At 38.6% G+C, this 21780-nt stretch overlaps 1 protein-coding gene across 16 annotated transcripts in view; it reads right to left on the bottom strand.

The window, feature by feature from the left end:
* Positions 1-21780, bottom strand: part of SCMH1 (Scm polycomb group protein homolog 1) — a 184610-nt gene that overhangs the window by 124687 nt on the left and 38143 nt on the right. For 9 of the 16 annotated variants that reach the window (XM_053212361.1, XM_053212326.1, XM_053212335.1 and 6 more), the window contains 3 exons: positions 20921-21001; positions 3763-3831; positions 3279-3302 (listed from right to left, as the gene is read on the bottom strand). In XM_053212361.1, coding sequence (XP_053068336.1) covers positions 3279-3302; positions 3763-3831; positions 20921-20945 — 118 coding nt within the window. In that variant the 5' untranslated portion in view covers positions 20946-21001. Of the gene's footprint in view, positions 1-3278; positions 3303-3762; positions 3832-12577; positions 12707-20920; positions 21002-21780 lie in introns of those variants that run through there. The other 7 variants (XM_053212341.1, XM_027059514.2, XM_053212336.1 and 4 more) reach the window with 5 other exon arrangements.

Below are 21780 nucleotides of genomic sequence, written 5' to 3' on the forward strand. Positions count from 1 at the left end.
CAGACAGCGGGTATCTTTCTTACTATTATTTTTAATCTTCACCGTTTACCACAGTGCCTGAAACTGAACTCAGGGTCCACAGAAGTGTAGTGAATGAAAAGTGAGGGGTGAAAAGAAGAAGGGAGTGAGCACCAGTGCTTCTCTTTTCTGGACCAATACAATCACATCGGTGGTCTTCAAATTTAGTTCTGGGAGTTACACGTTGAGATAGAACAAACCAAAGTCTAAATGGTGGCCTAAGTGGCAAGGGGACACAAAACCATGTCACCTGAGGAGTGGCTGAAGGAACACTGACACTCAGCTTGAAGAAGAAAGCCAAGTCTTAGAGCCAATTTGCCATCCATCCACCAATCCAACAAGTATTTATCGTGTGTATCAAAGCATTGTGCCAGGTGCCGGAGAAACAACCGTGGTCAAATACTGTTCTTGCCCTCATGGAGCTTTAGTAAGGCCAGAGGCTAGAGAGCCAACTACATAAAGTGTGGTAAGTGCTATGCTTGGCTACGGAGGCTGCTATAGGAGGGCTTGCGGAAGGATTCCCAGGGGAAGTAACCTCTACGCTTCTAAGTTAAGGTGTAAAAGGATAAGCAGGAAGTCAGTCAAGAAGAGAGAAAATTCTGTTTTTAGAATCTTTTGTTTCAGACTGAAAGAAAGACATGTATAAAGGTCCAGAAGTAAGAAAAACCACTTCTAAAAATGGAATATTTTGGTATGGCTACCAGGTAGAGTTAAACACAAACAAAAGGTAGTTTAGAAAAACAAAAGGTTTTAGATAAACGAGTGTGCAGGTATCAGAGAGCCTCCTCAACCACATTAATGAGAAAAAGAAGCACTAAAGGCTCTGGGGCAGGGGTCATTCTGTGTGTAGTGTGAAGGATGGGCTGGAGGAGTGCAGGGCTGGAGGCAGGAAGACTAGTTAGGAAGCTATTCTAATAATCTATATGAGATCATAGTGCTTCAACTAGGACGGGAAGAGTGGCAGTGAGCAGGCAGTCCCTATAGCTGCTTTCTAGTAACTGGAAGCTTGTCAGTGAAAAACTGGCTAAATTATTCCATACTGCCCTAAAAGTTCAAAGTATGACTGATAGAATTGACAAAGAAACAGATTTTGGCCCAATAAGTAAAACTGTCTGACTATGGAGTGAGTTCCTGAGGTGGCTGTAAGTCCCCAGCAACGTTGAAAAGTTAAGACAAGGCATTTTATAAGACATTCAAAACGTCGAATTTTGAAATGCTGGGCCAAGTTAGATTATTTTAAAGCCTCTTCCAAACTCAGATTCTAAAAATCTACTGAATCTCATTTCTTTAAAAAATAAATTTTTTTTTTTTTTGTTTATTCATTTAGAGAGAGAGACACAGAGAGCAAGCAGGGGAGGGGTAGAGAGAGAGGGAGACAGAATCCGAAGCAGACTCCAGGCTTTGAGCTGTCAGCACAGATCCCAACACGGGGCTCGAACCCAGGCACCGTGAGATCATGACCTGAGCTGAAGTTGGAAGTTGGACACTTAACCAACTGAGCCACCCAGGCACCCCCTGAATTTCATTTCAATTTGATATTTGGGGCTGCTCTCTATGCTTGATGGGCAAAATGAAATATGCTGGATTAACTCATCAGAGGCTGTGCCTGGCTATGCTGGTGCTATGTTATCACAGCCTTTACTCCTCACACAGGAAAAATATACTTCCAAAATTTAACATCACTTCTTGTACATACTTTGTGTTAAACTGAGTATCCACTTTTTCCAATTCCCTATCAACAAAACGGACTATTCACAACATACCTTAACTTGTTACTGAACTATATGTAATTGTTATCATTCATATTAGCAACAAAACCAAAACCAGCAACAGCTCTCACAGAGTATCTTCTGTCTGCCTACACCATGTTCAATATCTCCCAAATTCTTCATAACCTGAAAAGTAGATTTTATTCCCATTTTAAAGATGAGGAAATAGACTCGAAAGATTAAGTAACTTTCCCAAAATCACTAAATTTGTGAGTGGGCAACAGAAATTTGAACCAAGGCCTGTCTGATTCATACGTCCATGATTTTTCTATCATACGCTAGTGCCTTAGAAAGCTTGAGGTAAGTTTTAAGTCATTAAAAAGGGACTATCATTTATTGTTTATTAAGTGCTAGGCCCTTTACCTCCATCATTTCAATTCCTTCACTTCTTCAGCTCACATTCAGAGAACACTCCACTTCAAAGAACGTTCCAAGATTTGACTTAGAATAATGTCTGAGGATGGTCCCGCAACAGAATGAAAATAACAATCCTCAAAAGTTGAAAAGTATTTGAGAGGTTTTAAGATGTTTTCACATCCATTAGCTCTTGTAATCTTCTTAACAACCTTGTGAAGTAGGCAGAATGGGATAATTATCCCCATTTTCCAAGCCAGAAAACTGAGGATCAGCATCACAAAGTTTTTAAGCCCAGCTGGCTTTCAAAGAACCCAGGAGCTCTGACTCCTAGTCTAGCATTCTACTCTTCTACATTACCCTCTTTGTCAGTGGGCAGTAAAAGTAATGTTTTGGGAAGAAAAGGCAAGAGGGAGCAAAAAGACAGTGATAATAACAGAGGTGAACACATGAAGTCACAGAACATAATATATAAAAACATTTGAACAAAAACTGATAGAGCCATTAGGATATCAATATTTGTGTAACATATAGAAAGATTTTAAAGAACTAAGAAGTTAAGACTGACATTTATGTAGAAACCCTGAAGGCTGATTAAGAAATATTAACATTAGCATTACTTCTCAAATCCTAGTCCTGAGGTACATACACTCTGTAGGGATGAAAACCGAATGCAGTTAGCAGTCTGACTCTTGTTATTTGAATCGTTAATATTTCAGATTGCATTTAGTTAAAGATTTTACAAAATCTTTAGGTTTAATTTCAGTTTGCTACATCTCATGAATAATTTCTTTTGGGGAAATCCCAGCAAATTCTGACTGATGGAGAGTGGGGGTTTGTTTTTGTTCTGGATTCACTGAATTAAGAGTAGCTTCCAGTTTGGATCAGCCCCTGTTCCTCCTTGTACTCTGTGTAATCAACCCCCCCTCCCCACCCTGTTGGCTTGGTCTGCACCTCCTGATAAGGATGGCTGGGCCGGACAGCTGACAGGACTGGTTATACGGGCTGCTGAGGCAGACGAGCACAGGACACACGGGGCCATGGGACAGACAACACCGCATTCTGTTCCTAGTCATACTCTAATCTCTGGTTTGGTTATTACCTATATTTAACAGAAATACAAGAAAGAAATCTTACCTAGTTCCAGGATGTCAGTAGCTTCTATTAAAGAAAAAAATGTTACAGCGTAAGTCATCAGGACAAACATACCAAAATGAAAGAAAGGTGAAGTTCTGGGGTAAAACGAAGGCTTGAGAGTTTGTGTAACCCAACCGTCTCCTTTTAAAAGGTACTGAGTGTGTTACCAGTAGTTGTGGGATATACCACCTAATTCTGCCTCACTCCTAAGCCTAAACTCTTCAACACTGGAGATGCGGACAGGCCAACCGGGCTTGAAGCTGTGAGGCTACTTCAAGATTATCTGTACTCAGAGTGAAAGTCTCCTGACTTCCAGTTCAAAACAAAACATACCGCTTCTAACAGATACCTCTACAAACTAAAATATTTGCTTGTGCGTCCATCAGTGAGTTCTTTATACCTCAGACCTCTCAGAACAAAGGTTTTATGAGAAGAGATGTCAAATTAAATTTTTCCATGCTAAACAGAGGGGTTTTTTTCTTACCTTGATATTGGGATGCAGACACGGAAAGGTGACCATACTTGTGTTTCCTAACATCATTCCAGTCTATCACTGCAGGAGAAGAGAAAACAGTCATATGAAAAGAAAATGCAAGATTCAATACTTCTCTAATTTAACAGCAGGCATCAATAGTTTTTGATAAAGTAATCCACTTCTGAGATTGTATTCTAAGGAAACAACCCAAGCTACAGAAAAACGGTTTTATTTAAAAAGCTTTAGTATTGTTTATAATAACAAAAAGGGAGGGAGGATACGTAAATGCTCAGAAGACCGATTAAGATACTACAATACATTTATCAGTTGACAACGGATTTTGCAGCTTTAAATTTTTACAAAGGCTACACAACAAAATAGGAAACTGTTTAAGGTTACGATGTTGTCTGGTAAAATATCAGAGCACAAATTATATTCATGGAATAATCGAAATTATGTAAAAAACTGAAAACAAAGAACGCCCTTGCTCTGGGCTGAATTGTGTGTCCCCCTCTGCCCATTCTAATGTGACTGTATTTGGAGATAGGGTCTATAAAGAAGTAACTACATTAAAATGAGGTCATTAGGGTGAGCTCTAATCCAAAGAGACTGGTGTCCTTATTATAAGAGGAAATTTGGACACATACGGGGACAGAGGAAAGAGTATGTGAAGACAGAGATGGGCATCTAAAAGCCAAGGAGAGAGGCCTCAGATCTTGATCTCTGACTTCCAGCCTCCAGAATCATGAGAAAATAAGTTTCTTTTTTCTAAAGTTTATTTATTTATTTTCAGAGAGAGAGAAAGAGAGAGAGAGAGAGAGAGAGAGCGCGCGCGCGCGCGCGCGCGCAGCGCGCGCGCAAGTGGGGGAGGGGCAGAGAGCAAGGGAGAGACAGAATCCCAAGCAGGCTCCGCACCATCTGCACAGAGCCGGATGCAGGGCTTGAGCTCATGAACCATGAGATCATGACCTGAGCTGAGATCGGAGTTGGACACTTAACCAACTGAGCCACCCAGGTGCCCCGAGAAAATAAATTTCTGTTTAAATCACCAGGTCTGTATGTAATCCTTGCAGCCCTAGCAAACTAATACAACCCTAAAAAGTTATCACTAGAAAAAAGAAAAAAAAAATAAGATGCAAACACAGCAAATATAAACATCTGGTTATCTTTAGGTAGTGTCCTATTCCCCCTACCCCGATTTTCTAATCTCATGTATTTTCAATTTTTTTCATAAAGATAAGTTACTTACATAATGGAAATACATTTTCCTTGTTTGAAAATTTAGATTAAATCTACTGACTCTACCACTTTCTCACCATCAATTACCCATCATGTTTTTACTTCTCTTCTTACCCAGCTCAGATTCCAGGGTCTCTCATTTAAATCACTCGCTGACAAACACTCTTAACTCCCTCCTACCTCTTTTTTGCCAAATTTGTCTAATAAAGCCTCAGTCTTAACTCTGGTTAAAGCCACTTATCCACCTATACCATGCCTACCCCAACAGCTCACAAGTGCTGACGAAAACCAAATGCAAGCTTACTGGTCTCACTTTAAACTCATGACCATAATTTTCAAACGCTATTTAACATGGTCTAGAAATCATACTGTATTTCCCTACTGTGTTTGCTTTTCCACCTTCCAAAAATTTTTTCATTTATTTTTCTTTCTCCTCATACTCCAAATATTCTCTCCCTCTCCCTCACTCTTAGGTATGATGTTAATTTAGGGTTCATTGAGAAAACAGAAATAAGGGACAGGAACCTTCTATATGCCACTCAGGAAGGTACAGACTCCATCATGTTTAGTGGTACATCTCCCATCCACAGTATAGTAGCAGGTGCTCAGTTAGTGTTTGGTGAATGAATGAATCTACTCATTCATCATTCTTTCTGACTGCTCTTCTATTGCTGTGGATGAAGTGTCTGTTTTTATCAAAAGGCAACTCTCCAGTTTTGCTCCACATCCCATTTCCTCTCATCCTCTCAAGGACTTTGCAAGTATTTCCTTTCTAATAGGCCATTTGCATCCGCATCCTTACTGCCCCATAATCTCCTATCAAACATCAACACACAAAACAAATACCCCCTCTCCAACCCTCTCTTAATCCCATGTATTTCCCTCTTGCCTTCTATTTCTCAGGAAAATGTATTTTAAGAGTTATCTATAGCCATTGCCTCCTCACTTCTTCACAATTATCTCCTCATTCAAACAGGGTTCTTCTGTCTACTATTCCACTGAGATCACCCCCCAATTCATATTTCTAGCATTGGCCTCCTCTTGGAATTCCACACTTACATATAATCTCTACATAGTTATCAAATCAGACATTTGAAACTTAACATGGCTAAAACAGAATGCCACCTCTTGTCAACCTGTTCCTCTTTTTTTTTTAAGTTTTGATTTAAATTCCAGTTAGTTGACATACAGTGTAATATTAGTTTCAGGTGTACAATATAGTGATTCAACAGTTCCATCCATCACCCAGTGCTCATCGCACAACTGCACTCCTTAATCCCAATGGCTATTTAGTTCATCCCCCCACCTCCCCTCTGGTAACCATCAGTCTGTTGTCTGTAGTTAAGAGTCTGTTTCTTGGTTTGCCTCTCTCTCTTTTTGTCCCCCTTTTGCTCATTTGTTTTGTTTCTTAAATTCCACATATGAATGAAATCATATGTGATGGAGATGACATTTACTGGTTTGGGGAAGACAATCTGTCCTCTTCTTGTCTTTCCCAAACCAGTAAATGGCCATCTCCATCACCGAGCTGTTCAAGCCAAAAATCCCTGAAGTTATCCTTGATGCTTCTATTTCCTTTACACTCACATCCACTCAGTAAGTTCTGCTGGACCATGTCCCCAACTCATCCACCACTCATCCCACTGCTCACGCTCTACTTCCAGTCACTGTCCTTCTTACCTGGGCCATTAGGATAGCCTGCTGACTGGAAGCCCTGCTTCCCCTCTTGCCCTACTCCAACTTACTCACCATACAGAGGTCAGAGTGAGCATTTGAAAACACAAAAAAGATCATGTCATTCATCTGCTTAAGGATAAATGGCTTCCCACTGAATTAAGGATGCCTTGCACAGATATGCAGGATTCAGCTGCTGCCATGTCTCTGATCTTGTCCCATATGATACCCCCCTCCAACATTTTTAAAGTAAACTTATTTGTTTTGAGGGAGGGAGGGCAGGAGAGAGAGAGCAAGAGAGCACATTAGCAGGGGAGGGGCAAAGAGAGAGGGAAGCAGAGAATCCCAGGCAGGCTGCATGCTCAGCGCAGAGCCCTACCTGAGGCTCCATCCTATGAACCATGAGATCATGACCTGAGCCGAAATCAAGAGTTGGACCCTTAAGTGACTGAGCCACCCAGGCGCCCCATGACTTTTCTCTTTTCCATTCCACTCCAGTCACACTGGCCAGTGTCCCACCCCAAGTGTTTGCCTTCTCTCCTGGTTGGATGTCCCCTGTCTTTCTAGTACCTGCCATGTTTGTTCTCTAAATCATGAATAAAGATTATAAACCTGATTAGGCTAAAAAACTGCTGACAAGAGACAAAAGATTTAGGGTATCATAAATGAATTTGTGTTTGAAATTTTTCACAATTATTTTTAAATTATTTTTTATAATTAGAAATAATATATTCTCAAAAATTAAATATACAGTACATATTCCATTTATGTACAAGTTTTCAATATCATATCACTTAAGTAAAGATGAGCTACCAGCATACACAAAATGGACTCAGGAAGCTACAATAAATTGAAACCAGGCTGTAAGATCACTAATAAAACTAACAAAACAATTCAAAATCAACCAATACAAGTTAGGGGGAAAATACTCTAATACAGAGAAAAAAACAAAAGCCAGACCCAATGATGAAGTAAAATGAACAAAATAATTAACAAATTTAGCTGGGCAGAAAGGCATCGAAATAAGGTTCCACAACAATGGAAAAGGAACTTCTGAGAAGAAATATTTGAAACTCCTGGCACAAACAAGCGGAACTGGGAAAGCAGTGCCCAAAAAAGAAAAGGAGACAGCAACCACATTCATTACAAATTGCTTAAATTTTATTTTAAGCATCACCATAAATTACCCAGTGGACAAGGTCACCATCCCTGTATCAATTCTTTTTTTTTTTTTTAAGTATTTATCTATTTACTTTTGAGAGAGACAAAGACAGAGCATGAGTGGGGGAAGGGCGGAGAGAGAGGGAGACACAGAATCTGAAGCAGGCTCCAGGCTCCCAGCTGTCAGCACAGAGCCCAACGCGGGGCTTGAACTCTTGAACCACGAGATCATGACTTGAGCCAAACACAGATAAATGCTCAACCGACTGAGCCACCCAGGCGCCCCACATCCCTGTATCAATTCTTAAATGAACAGAATGTAGCCTGATAGAATTCCACATGTAAAAACAGAAACTGGTTACCTGTAATTTTTCAAAGTATTCTCAGATTAATGGCCATGTTTCAAAACATATTATGATATGTAGCTACTATATTTAAATAGACGGTTTTATTTTATTCTCTCTCCTCAGGCTGTATATTTCTTCTCCCATAGTCCTTCTCCCAGTTAGTAATAAATCAGAAACCTGGAGTCCTCTTTAACTGTCTGCTCTCTCTTATCCTCCAAATCTAACCAGTTATCAAAATCTGTCCATTCTACCTTCAAAATGACTGTCTCCTCTGCTCCTATTCTGTGTTTAAGATTTCATTCTCTCTCACCTTGACCAACAGAAATAGCTACTTCATTCCTGTGTGTGACCTCACTCCTTTCCAATCCACACTTTAGCATTCAGTTTCTAAAATACTTATATTTATGTATCTTAATTCTAAGATTAGACAAAACATCTCACTATCTTTTAAGTCTTCAAAGGTCAAAACCTAAACTGTCTCCATAATAAACATGTCACATGTGTCTGGACTTTCCGTCCCTTCTCTATTTGGGAGATTCCTATTTATTCATCATGGTCCAGGAGTAATGTTACTTTCTAATATCTTTCTGGCAGCATCCCTAAGCACAGCACTACTTCCACCTCCTACTTCTATGCCTGTTCCAGGTGTTAAAGGTAAATACTGCTAACCCAGTCATTATTCCTGGGGCTTAACACACAGCAAACACTAAAAAAAAGAAAAAAAAGAAGAAGAGAAGAGAAGAGAAGAGAAAAGAAAAGAAAAGAAAAGAAAAAAGAAAAGAAAAAAGAAAAAGTTTGCTCAACCGACTGAGCCACCCAGGCAGCCCCACGAATATTTAAATGCAAGCTTTCATCAAAACAATTTTGACACATACAGAACCCACTATAGTTAGATTATCTATCAATTATTCATGTTAAATAAGGAATAATCAAAAACAGATCTTCTAATAGTGCAGATAAAAGTCATTTATATATTGATTTTGGAGTTTTCTTCCACTACAGATGTATTCTTTGAATACCTAGGCTAATATTAAAAATGTACTTGCTACCATTTACCGAGTACACTTTCCGTTTCAATGTTGCAAGATAAGAAAAGTTCCGGAGATGGATGGTGGAAATGGTTGCACAACAATGTGAATGTATTCAATGTCACTAAACTGTATACTTAAAAATGGTTAAAGTGGTAAATTTTAAGTTATATATCTTTTGTCACAATTTTTAAAATTCAATTAATTAAAAACATGAACTTGCATTTTGGGATGTCAGAAGGCTCAGAAGTTGCCATACTGATTTCATTTCAGATTCAACTAACACCTATCATTACCATATACCAAGCCCAGGGCCAGGCAGTTTTATTATATATCATCTTGGGTATTACCAATATGTATCTATAGGTGAAGAGTAAGAATCTGGGACTCAGAAAGTTTAACAGTGCCATGGAGTAGAAGGCCTGGTTAGGCAACAGCAATGAAAAAATGCAGTAATAATAGTTCACAAATGAAAAACCAAACTGAATTAATGTCCTGAATCCTATTTATATAGATGTATTTATTCAGTAAACATTTATAATCTGCTGTTTGTCAGGTACTACTCTGGGCACTGAAGATACGTCATTGGACAAAACAGAGAAAAACTCCTGCTTCTCATGAAGTTTACATTCTATTCCAAAGGTTTCACAAAATGTGATCTTTTGACAGGAGGCATTTGAAATAGCATTCATTGCAGGGGAGCAGATGTCAGAATAAGACATCTTCTTGGCAATGAGAACTATCCTGCAGAGGATGGGTTATTCATTTCCTGAATAAGCAGAAAGCCTGGATGACCACCTATCACCAAAGATGCTGAAACTTTTCCAAGCTGAGAAGGAATTTATGGGTTGGAAAAGGGATTAATTATTCAACCCTGGAGTTCTATTTCAATAAGCAACAACCACTATTATGGGGGCTGAGACAGAAACGTGTCCGTAACTTGTGTGCACACATAACTTGTGTGTGTGTGTGTGTGTGTGCACGCGCACGTATATATCCTGACTATGAACTATTTACCAGTATAAATTATGTCTCATTCTTCTTTATATCTCATGTGTCTAAGTCCATGAAACAAGTGAGTGAATACAATGTCACAGGCTTAAAACACAGTGGATTGCTCCCTGTTAAATCTTGCTCAATTTGACATTTAAATTCCATTTCCAACTTGCTATTTTCAAAATAACCCTCTAAAGCCTTTTTTATTTCCAGATTGAAATGACATTAATCTAGTTTTAAACAAAAATTCTTTGACTACACACAGGTTCCAGCTTTGTGCTAGGTAATGGGGGATTCAAAAAATAACAAGGTACTCTCCCTTTAGTCTAAAAGAGGGAGAAAGATACAGAAGTAAATGTGATAAAGTATTATAGATGCTGCATTAAAAGTAAATGGGGGCTCAGAGAAGGGAGGAGACAGTTTTGTCTGGGGAGAAATTAAGACTTTAATGGAAAAGGAATTGAGTCTTGGGGGTGGAGTAATAAGAAAAGTATATCACAGAGGGGGAATAATATAAAGAGAGAAATGATGCCATAAACCACTATGTTAGACCTGCTCTAGTATGGTAGCCACTAGCCATATGTAGCACCTGAATTCTGGCAAGTGTGACTAAGAAAGTGAATATTTAATTTTGTTTTAACTTTTTTATTAATATAAATTCATAACTGACATTCAGTACAGTTATGGGGAAAACTTTTAAAGTACATTTGGAACAAAGCTGGATATGAGAATCTACTTTTTCAGTTGAAAATTGTTGAAATCTAAATACAAATCAATCACTTCTGACAAAACTTAGTGTCTGAATTGAGATGTGCTATAACTGTAAAACATATACCAGACTCTGAAGACTGAGTATGAAAAAAGGAATGCAGAATAGCTCCTTATGTATTTTTATATTGGTTACATGTCAAAATAGTGTTGGAGATATATTCGGTTAAATAAAATGTATTATTAAAATTAAATCCCCCTATTTCTTCCTTACCTTTTTCAGTGTGGTTACTAGAAAATTTACAATTCTGTGTGTGATTTGCATTGTTAGGGGGTATGACAAGAAAAGTAAAAAGTGGTCAATGTCAATGCCTATCTATTTTACTATAATGGAGAAAGCAGAATAAGAAAGAAGAACCCAGTGGGCAGAGAAGTAGAGGTGAGGGGCAGAGGAGAGAATATACTAATTGTCTATGGGACCTTGGCTCTGGAGGCTCATTACGCTCTTGCTTCTCACATGGCTTAGTTGTTCAACCTCCCTAGTAATTAAGAGAATCCAAACAATTTCAGATGTAGAGACGGAAGAAAAGGCTTTAGAGAAACTAAACTGGACATGATTTTAGTGTCAAGTGGAAGGGCAAGCTTAACTTCATCTCAGACAAATCATCCCACCTCAGGAAATCCCAAACAAAGGATGAAAAAAGGATAAGACATAATAAACTAGAAAACTATGCTTAACATAGAGATTTTACCTTTAAAGATCCCTGATAAGATTCTCAGTTTCTACAAAGCTAAAACTTCATTTAGAATCTAAACTCTGAAATTTATGAGATATTTTTCTATTCAAGTCAACTAATACTATTAAAAATATCACTACTGTGGCACCTGGATGGCTCAGTTGATTGAGCATCTAACTCTTGGTTTTGGCTCAGGTCCTGATCTCACAGTTTGTGACTTTGAACCCCACGTTGGGCTCTGCACTGACAGTGTGGAGCCTGCTTGGGATCCTCTCTCTTCCTCTCTCTCGCACTCATTCTCTCTCTCTCTCTCTCTCAAAAATAAATAAATAGACTTAAAAATCACTATTAAAAATGGCAAGAACACATACCCTCTAGAAATGGCTCTAAGTTTCAATAAGACATTTAAATAATACTTATTTTTTTATTTGAGAGAGAGAGTGCATGAGCGAGAAAGAGGGGAAGAGGGTGAGAGAAAGAAAGAGAATCTTAAGCAGGCTCCATGCTCAGAGTGGAGCCTGACATGGGGCTCAAGGGATCATGACCTGAGCCTAAAGCAGGAGTCAGACACTCAACCAACTGAGCCACCCAAGTGCCCCAACATTTAAATAATATTTAAATGCTAAACAAAGTGTCTAGCATGGTGCCTAACATAGAGAAAAAATTCATTAAATAATAAGTTTTTCTTTCTTTTCTTAATAATAATCTATAGTGTGGCTGAACTGTTACAGAAATATCTTCAAGTATTTAAAAAGCAAAACTTCCAATTCCTTCCACAACCTAAAAAATTGATGACAAAATGGCAAAAAAGACATTATGGCTAAAAGAAATGGATAATGAATGACATAGTTAGTAATGAGGAGTTCCTTAAAGTCAGTCTTTGCTAAAGATCTTAATCCCTCATGCCTCCAGAATAGGGTAAAAAGATACTTACCACTACGCTGCATAGTCAATGGACTTAAAACTGGTCAAGGAGTTAAGAAGTTTGGGATTTATCCCTGGATCCACCAATACCTTACTCTGACCTCTGACAAGTCAGTTTCTCTGTATTTAATTTCTCCATCTGTAGAATGGGGGTGGGAGGAAGGAGGACACTTATTACCCCTTAAACCATGAGACTTAAGTATTACCAAATTGACTACATTATTTAAAAAGTAGGACATTTAGATATACCTTTTTTTGCTTATTAAAATAACTCAGCATTGGATAGTACCTTATAGCAAGTACCACAGGTTTAATTTAACTAAGCCTCAATATTCACAGAAATAAAGAATACAGATATTTGCTATATTTGGTCCCAAGCAAATACTGCATATAAATGTAATTTCCAACTAACCAGGTTAAGCCAAAAACTAAAAGATACTAAAACTCCATTAACATGGTACTATGGACTGAATGTGTTCCCTCCAAATTCATATGTTAAAGTCCTAATCCCCAGTGTGGCTGTATTTGGAGACAGGACTCTCAAGGAGGTAACTAAGGTTAAATGAGATCATAAGGGTAGGGCCTTAATTTGAAAGGATTGGTGTCCTTATAAGACAAGGACAAGACACCAGATATATCTCTCTCCCTCTCCCTCAACTTCACCCTCTCTGTCTCCACAAACACATACACAGAAAAAGTCTAGGTGAGGACATGGCCAAAAAAGTGCCTGTCTGTAAGCTGAGGAGAGGCCTGACCAGAAACAAACCCTGCTAGCATCTTGATCTTGGACTCCAGACTCAGACTGCGAGAAAATAAATTTCTACTGTTTAACTCACCCAGCCAGGGGTATTTTGTTATAAAATCTGAGCAGACTAATATACATGGTCATAGGACAAATGAAGCTGTAACGATTCTTTTAGGGTACCTACCTCATGCAACCCTACTCAGTTTCCAAGTTGGTCTAAAGAATCTTCACTCTCTCTTTTACTACAGTCTGATTGGTAGTAAAACAAAGCAAAACAAAATGAAACCGAAAATATCAAATTGGAAGTCAAAATTTTATCCTGGTTTGTTTGTTTGTCTTGTTGTTGTTGTTGTTGTTTTAAAGTAGGCTCCATGCCCAGCATGGAGCCCAATGCGGGTCCTGAACTCACAACCCCGAGATCAAGACCTGAGCCAATATCAAGAGTCAGATGCTCAACTGACTGAGCCACCCTATCCTATTTTGAATGGGTCCCTATCCTATTTTGAATGTCAACTCTATTTTCCCTTAGAGACTATTTTCCCTTAAAGACTTTAGGCAATAACTTAACTGTACTGAGCCTCAGTTTTCTTATCAGTAAAACAGGGATGACAATCCCAATGCTACTTGCTTTACAAGGTTGTTGTGAAGAACTAATGAAAAAATGGTTTCAAAAGCACGTAATATAGATAACAAGGATTATTAAGGAAAAATGTGCTGTTTGCTACCTTTCTCAGAGGGAAAACTGAGATCCTGATTAATACAATGTGCTTATTACAAAGGACACAGGACATCAGAGCCTCCCATTACTAGTTAGCCCCCTAAGGATTTGAATACTCCATTTTTGAGTAACGACTCTAGTGAATATTCGCTAGAATCGCTTCTACTTTGCCTCTTCTCCCTTTGGCTCCTCTTACTATCGAATGCAACCTTTAAACATTATTGTAATGCAATCTTCTTGGGGGAAGTGAAAGTGCTTATATTTATTCCAAAAGACTAATGACACTAAGAGGCTGGGATAAGAAGAATAAACTGAATCCTCAGAAATGCATGTCTGGAGTCCTGAAACATTAAGAGAGTAGTTTGTACAATATCCTAGAAAACATATCCTCTCTGATTTCCAAGAAAGAGCACAAGAGCATCGACCAGTGACATGAAGCGGTGCTGTCCTACAGGACTTTCTGTGATGCCAGGAATGTTCTGTGCCATCTAACGGGTAGCCGTTAGCCACATGTGACTCTTCAGCACTTGAAATGTGGCCAGCGTGACTGAAGAGTTGCATTTTTGTTTGTAGTTTTTATTAAATTTAAATAGACACATGTGGCCAGCAGTGACTATACTGGATAATGCAATATCCAGAGGCTGTAAAGATTCTGGTGTTTCTAGAAATTCTTGAGAGAAAAATAATATGTGGTAGAAAAATCTACAAGGCTGTGGAAACTTCCTTTCACAAAGTAATCATAATAGGCCATCCCCTGAAGCAAGGAAAAGTAGAAGAAATTCTTCATATGTTATATTAAGAAAAAAAATTTAGTTATAAATTATCACTTATATACTAACAATAGCAATAATAATTATTAACATTATATAGCTATTTTTAAGTGTTTACTATATTCCAGATGTTGTGCTAATCATTTCAATAAAACCATCTTCTTAAATCCTCCTCCTCCCCAGTATGACACCCCTTTTTCCCTAATGAGGAAATAATACCCAGAGATGTTAAGTAACTTTCTAAAAGGTTATAATCAGTAGAAAAGCTAGGATCTGAACTCAAACTATGCTCTTAACTACACTGACCCTCTGCAAAAAAAAAAAAAAAAAAAAAAAAGACAAAAATATTCATAAGAAACCTTACAATGCTTCTAACATAAAATAACCCAACTTAGATATTCTACCCACTTTACTACAGTAAAAATTGAAGCACTGATGCTTATTAGCTTGATCTGAACACTGAATTAATATTAAACATAGTCTGGGATTCAATGAGGCAAAACTAGATTAAATGGAGGATGTCCATAGGTACCATGTTTTAAATATTCATAGAGCTTGGAAAACACAAAAGAAGTAATGCAAGTACATGTACATATCAATGAGAGAGAGAGAGAGAGAGAGAGAGAGAGACAGAGAGAGTGGGGAGGAAGGGAAGAGGAGAGCAGGAAAGGAGGGATGCTTCTCTCAGAAATAGAAACTGGAAAATAGAAAAAAGAAGCATCAGATGTACTTCTGAAAACCCATTAAGGCAAGACAGAACTCTTTCAATGTTAGATGGCAGTTGTGATTTTAATAAACTGCAATCCTATGCTGATATGCATAGAGATCAAAAAGGAAAAGCTGGGAGCGGAACACCTGCCCCACTGTGGTCATGGAGGACAACCCACAGGAGGCAGGAGACAGACAAGGGACTAGGCTGGGAGGTACCATTGATTAGCCACTCTCTCTTATTAGCAACTATTCCTAGGGCCTTTTAGCTGATTCTCTGCCTCCAGCTCTCCTTCATTTGCTTTTACTCTGTTCTGAGATAAGTGTGAAGAGATGGTAATATCCCTCTGGGATGATCTGCCAGAGGAGGGGGAAGGGGAAGCAAACTAGGCAATCCCTTTTTCAAAGACAGCAATAAATCCTGTCTTGTGCATGCAGCAGATGTGAACAAAGAAGATGTAACAGATCTCTCCTTGGCAATCATCCCTGCCCCCACTCCCTCCGTAGCAATTATATGTTTCTGCACGTGCACACAGAGAGAAGAACCCCAGAGAACATCAGTATTTCCTTTAACAAGCAAAGCAGTTGGCAATGAATGGCTAATGAAAATGCAGAGAAGCCGTAACTCCCTCTGTCTTGCAGGCACTCCCAGCAGACTACAACTGTGTACAATGTGTACCCTTTCCAGAGGTGTGATCCAGAGCATAAGAGAGGTTAATTCTTTCTACAAAGCTTCTGGCTCATGTTTCTCGATCAGGGAAGAAGTTTAGTGGTACCAGTGGTGCTACATCATACTTCCTGGCAGACATAAATGGATCTGAGGTCATGAAATAAGTAACGCACCACCACCACCATGGTCATTCCCATCATATCCGGAAAGAAGGTGGTTACAATCCTGGATGATCTACTCTGCCAGTCAGAACACTTTGGAGGTAGAGTTTTATGTTCACATCTAGATCCTATCCTCTGAATGCGACACAGGCACACAACTTTATTCAAAGGAAAGCAACAAGGATACTAAAAGTTTAAGAAACTGTCGAGGTTTAACTAGGAGAAGAGAAGATTCAAAGGAAACAGGAGAGCTGTTTGCAAATACCTGCCATGTCCTCATGTAGAGGAGAGATGAAATTTGCTCTACCTGTTCAACATTACCCCAAGGGACAGAACTAGGACTGGTGGGTGGAAGCTACAGGGAGACAGGCTTCAGCTCATTACCAGAAAGAACTTTCTGGCAGTCAGAGGTATCCAACCATCGGGTGAATTCTGGGGAAGGTAAGGTATGAATCTGCCATCATTGAGGGAATGGAAGCAAAGGTAAGATAACCTCTTAGTGGAGATATTACATCATGAAAAGAAAGAAGGAGATTAGACTAGGTAACCTTAAAAGGCCTTTCCAAATCTAAGGTCCTACAATTTAAGGGGTTATGGACCTCCTGATTTCATCATCTCAACACTGTACAACTTTAAGTTCGTAGCATAGATGGTATATGTGTCTGTATATCTGTATCTGTATCTATAGCTATGGCTGTATCTCCACAATACCAACTTTCTCTCTGAAGCCTTACAGAAGTGTGATATGGGGCCCAAGAAATATCACCATCATCTTCCTTCCTTTCTGCTTCTTCATCTACCACATACTGGCACCATGGAAGGCAGTTTACATAACTTATCTCTAATCTTTGAGAGTCAAGTTCAGCTAGGCTATCATGAGACTGAGTAACACATCATCTCTGGTTTTTACTTTCCTCAATTGAAAAATAAAGAAGCTGAACTTGACTCATGATCTGTAAGGTCGCTTTTAAGTTTTATGCCATTGTAAGTCTACGGGCAGTAGCAGCAGCAAGGTAACAGCCCAATTAGTTCCTCCACATCCATCACAACTTAAAACCAGGCAGATAACCTGAAATATCTCTTTTCTTTGAAATAATGAACACCATGTGCCGCTTTTCCTTTACATAGTAAATACAGCCTTGAAAATTTAGTGTAAATGGAATTTTCTGTAAAAAATGAAGTCTACTTTAAGCACACCAAGATGGCTAGTTAAAAGAAATCTTTATTAAAATAAGCTCAGTGTTTTACTGCAAAGTAACTTGTTCTATAAATTCGGGACTTTATACATTGGATTTTCTCGTATATTACTTTGTATTCCATCCACGTCATCCAGGCCAGTCACATTGGAGTCTTTTCCTTTGTGCTTGGTAATCAGCCAGATGGTATACTATAGAATTACAGGTTTGGAAGGAATAGTAAAACCCATTTAGTTCAATGCCTCCTCCTGTCCTGCCTCCAATTCCACCAACCCTATCCAGTGCCTGAATCTTCTTCTTAACATCCCTACCAAAACTCTGCTTATGCCTCCATTGATGAAGATGCCATATCTTCCCAGGAAGTTCCTTCCATTCTTGGCTGTGGATCTTGGCCTTAGGAAAGTGATTCTCGGTATTTTTTCTATCTCAATAACCACGAGGGAATCCCAGCATACTTTCATTAGTAATGGGAGTTTTATCTACAGCTGAACTTTTAAAAGAGGTCTCTCAAGAGAGCAAGAGAGTAATGGGAGGAAAACTTTCCCTTTTCATTCGGTATACTTCTGTTGCCAAATTTTTCACAGTGTATATATAACTTCAATACATACATACATTAAAAAGAAGTGGTCCATGGGGGGTAAATGTTTATCACAGCAGTGGTAGGGAGTTAGACAGGAACAAATCCCTTAGGGGAACAAGACAGAAAGAGAGAGAATGACATGTGTTTGATGTGACACCTCCATGGACTCTAAAAATGTACTGGGTGTGTGTGTGGGGGGGTAATTGTTGAAATGTCACCTACCTCCTTGAAAATCACTGCTAATCTCTACTTCAATTGAGTATGCCTGTCCTTTAGGCACTTGGGGGCAGCTTTCAAGCATGCAGGGAAAGTTAACTGCTTTATGGTCTCATCAAGATGAAATTCAATGACTAGCTATATGACATGTCTCACTGTATAATGTATCTATCTGCTCCTGTTCTCTCCCATTCGACCTAATCCACAGTATATTGTTCTGATTGGACACTCTGCCTTCTGACATCACTCCTCTATGGTTTGTTTATTTTCTCTTTACCATGAAGGGTTAGCATACCTCCTAATTATTCAGATTAATTACCTTATTGCAAGCTCAAGGGTATTTTTTACCAAATATCCCTAGATGTCTCTCTTCTGTTTTGAAGATTCTGCAGCAATCTTGCCTGGATTCAGATTCGGTTCTATCACTTACTAGCTGTATAACATTGGCCAAGTAACTTAACCCCCTGTACTTTTGTTTCCTCATCTGCAAAATAAAGACAATTACAGCAATAAGCTGATATAGGTGCTGGAAGAATTAAACAGGACACACATAAAGGCATTTAGACCAGTACTTGGTCATCGAAGACACTCATCAATGTTAATCTGCATTGTTGCCTCCTTCTTCTGTGTCATCAGCAAGCTCCTGCCCTGCCACTAATTATGAAACCCTCTTACTACAGACGCAGAACATTTACTTGGCAATTTCTTTCTACTGGTTTTCTAGGTTCCCTCTTAATCAATCCAAAGCATTCTTGACATTTCATCTCTTCAACATAGCTCTCCCTGATGAACTGGATTAAAGAGGAATTTCTCACTTAGCATACCTACTACTATAGCCTGTTGGTTTTGTTTTTTTTTTAATGTTTATTTCTTTATTTTGAGAGAGATTAGGAGAGAGCATGCATACACGCATGCATGCACGAGCAGGGGAGAAGCAAAAAGAGAGGGAGAGAAAGAATTCCAAGCAGGCTCCATGCTCTCAGCACACAGCCCTGATGTGGTGGGGTGGGGTCAATCTCAGAAACTATGAGATCACGCCCTGAGCTGAAATCAAGAGTCGGTTGCTTAAATGACTGAGCCACCCAGGTGCCCCAACTACAGCCTGTTTTCATTAAATTATGATACACACTCATGCTTCACCAATTTATGTTCCTTTTCTTTTCAAACCTCTATTCAAAACCCATCTCTAAGAGCAGGGTTTGGAAAATTTCTTCTGTAAAGGGCCAGAGAGTAAATAATTTCAGTTTTATGGGACATATAGTTTCTGTTGCAGCTTCTCAACTCTGCCACTGTAGCATGAAAGCAGCCATAGATAACACATTAACAATGAACAATGGAAAGGCTTATGTTCCAAAAAACCTTTATTTACAAAAATAGGCAGCAAGACAGGATTGGACCTATGAGCCACAGTTTGTCAATCTCTGATATAGAGGAATCCTTCCCTAAATAATTCTGCCTGTGATCATCTCTCTGTTCTACTTCAAGCATGTGCTATACTTATTTATAAGCTTGTAAGTATTTGTATGTGGTCAGTCTCCCACTTAGACTAATGCACAGATCCTTTAAGAAGAGCTATTCTTTAAAGAAAATGTATCTAAGCCTACGAGTGATGTGGGGTGTTAAGGACACAAAGACAAAGAAGTCCTAGCCTATGCTCACAAAGAACTCACAGATTAGTAGGATAGATAGCGATTCACTTACATAATCATAACACAACATGACTTTCGCTCTAATAGAGATTTGATATACAAAATGCTCTGGGAAAACAGAAAGGAATGATTAACTTTGCTTGGGGAATTGAGGAAAGCTTCACAGAGATGAAGTTGAGCTAGGATTGGCAGAAGGAAGATGAATAGGCATTTTAGGCAAAGGGAATATAGTACAAAGGTACTAAGGCATGGAAATGGACAGTGTGTTTGGACAAGAGCCAGCAGCTTGTTACAGACGGAAAAGGGTAGGGTAGGCTACAGGGATGAAGTGGGATAAGAACAGAAAAGCAGGCAAACAGCAAACAAAGAGCCTCATCTGCCATTCTAAGGCAATGGTATCATCTCAAAGATTATGTTAGACATTCAATATCAAGATCTGACTTATTAATGGTATTTTACATCCATAAAAGGGTTCTAACTTTTTTCACAGACTTTTACATACATTATTTCCAATGTTCATACACTTTCCACACTTACATGGCTTCTAAATTCTGACACTGATCATGAACTTGTAATGTAGTGAGAAGAATGAGATTTAAAGGCAAAAGATCTAGGACTGACTCTTCCAGCACATAGTAACAAGATTTTGAATAAGTCCCTTTGTTCAAATGCCTCACTGTTTCCATAAAACAGGAATAGCGACAGTACCTACTTCACAAGATTACTGTAAAGGCTGTGTTAAGACAACTCTGTGAAGAGTACTTTGCAAACTATAAAGAGTTGTATAAATGATACACAAGCCTTATTAAAATCGTAGGATAAGTTGGCAAGAAACGGTGGGATTCTTTTATTCCCTCTAATTGCTTTTTGTGACACATACATTCATATACAGCCTAACAGAGTGAAACTATTTCCGTTATGTATAAATACAGGTTCTGACCTTTCCGAAGATCTGATTTTTGCATGGTACCATCAGCTATATCAAATAGGAAACCGTTCCTCCTTAGTGAGATGGAGAAATCTAGAAGCAAAAGATAGAAAAAATTAGAAATGTAAACTACTGTAGAAGACATGCAGTGAAATTAGATTTTTATCAGAGGAAACCAACAGGCTGGACAACCAGACAGGGCTTCCCAAGGACAGCAATTTGGATAGGTTTTCAATTATCAAGACCCTTCCCTAAGTTTTGTGGGTTCAGAACACAGATTCTGTTAAAAACAGAATAGATTCTTGAGGGCAGCTCTATAGGTCATTAAACAATGATGAGTAGGTAAATTAGAACGCTAACTTATTAATTTACTGTGAGAAATATAACGGTCACGAGGAGTAAAATATTGTAGGCTGGAAACTATAAAACATCGCTGACAGAAATTAAAAAATAAATAAATAAATGGAATTCTTTCATGAATTGAAAGACTAACATTGTTAAGATGACAATACTACCGAAAGTGATTTACAGACTAAATGCAATCCCTCTCAAAATCACATGGAATTTCAAAGGACCACAAATAGCTGAAACGGTTTTGAAAATGAAGAATAAAGTTGGAAGATTCACATTTCTTTATTTCAAAACTTACTACAAAGCTAGAGTAATCAGTGTGGTATTGGCGTAAGGACAGACATACAGATCAATGGAATAGAATAAAGGGCCGAGAAACAAACTCTGATATATATGGTCAAATGATTTTTTGAGAAAAGTGCCAAAACCATTTAATGGGGAAAGGATATTCTTTTCAACAAATGATGCTGGGAAACTGGATACCTTATAGTGTATAAAAAAAATAAACTCAAAATGCATCA

Source organism: Acinonyx jubatus, chromosome C1 (genome assembly GCF_027475565.1).
Source record: "Acinonyx jubatus isolate Ajub_Pintada_27869175 chromosome C1, VMU_Ajub_asm_v1.0, whole genome shotgun sequence".
Taxonomy (NCBI): Eukaryota; Metazoa; Chordata; class Mammalia; order Carnivora; family Felidae; genus Acinonyx; species Acinonyx jubatus.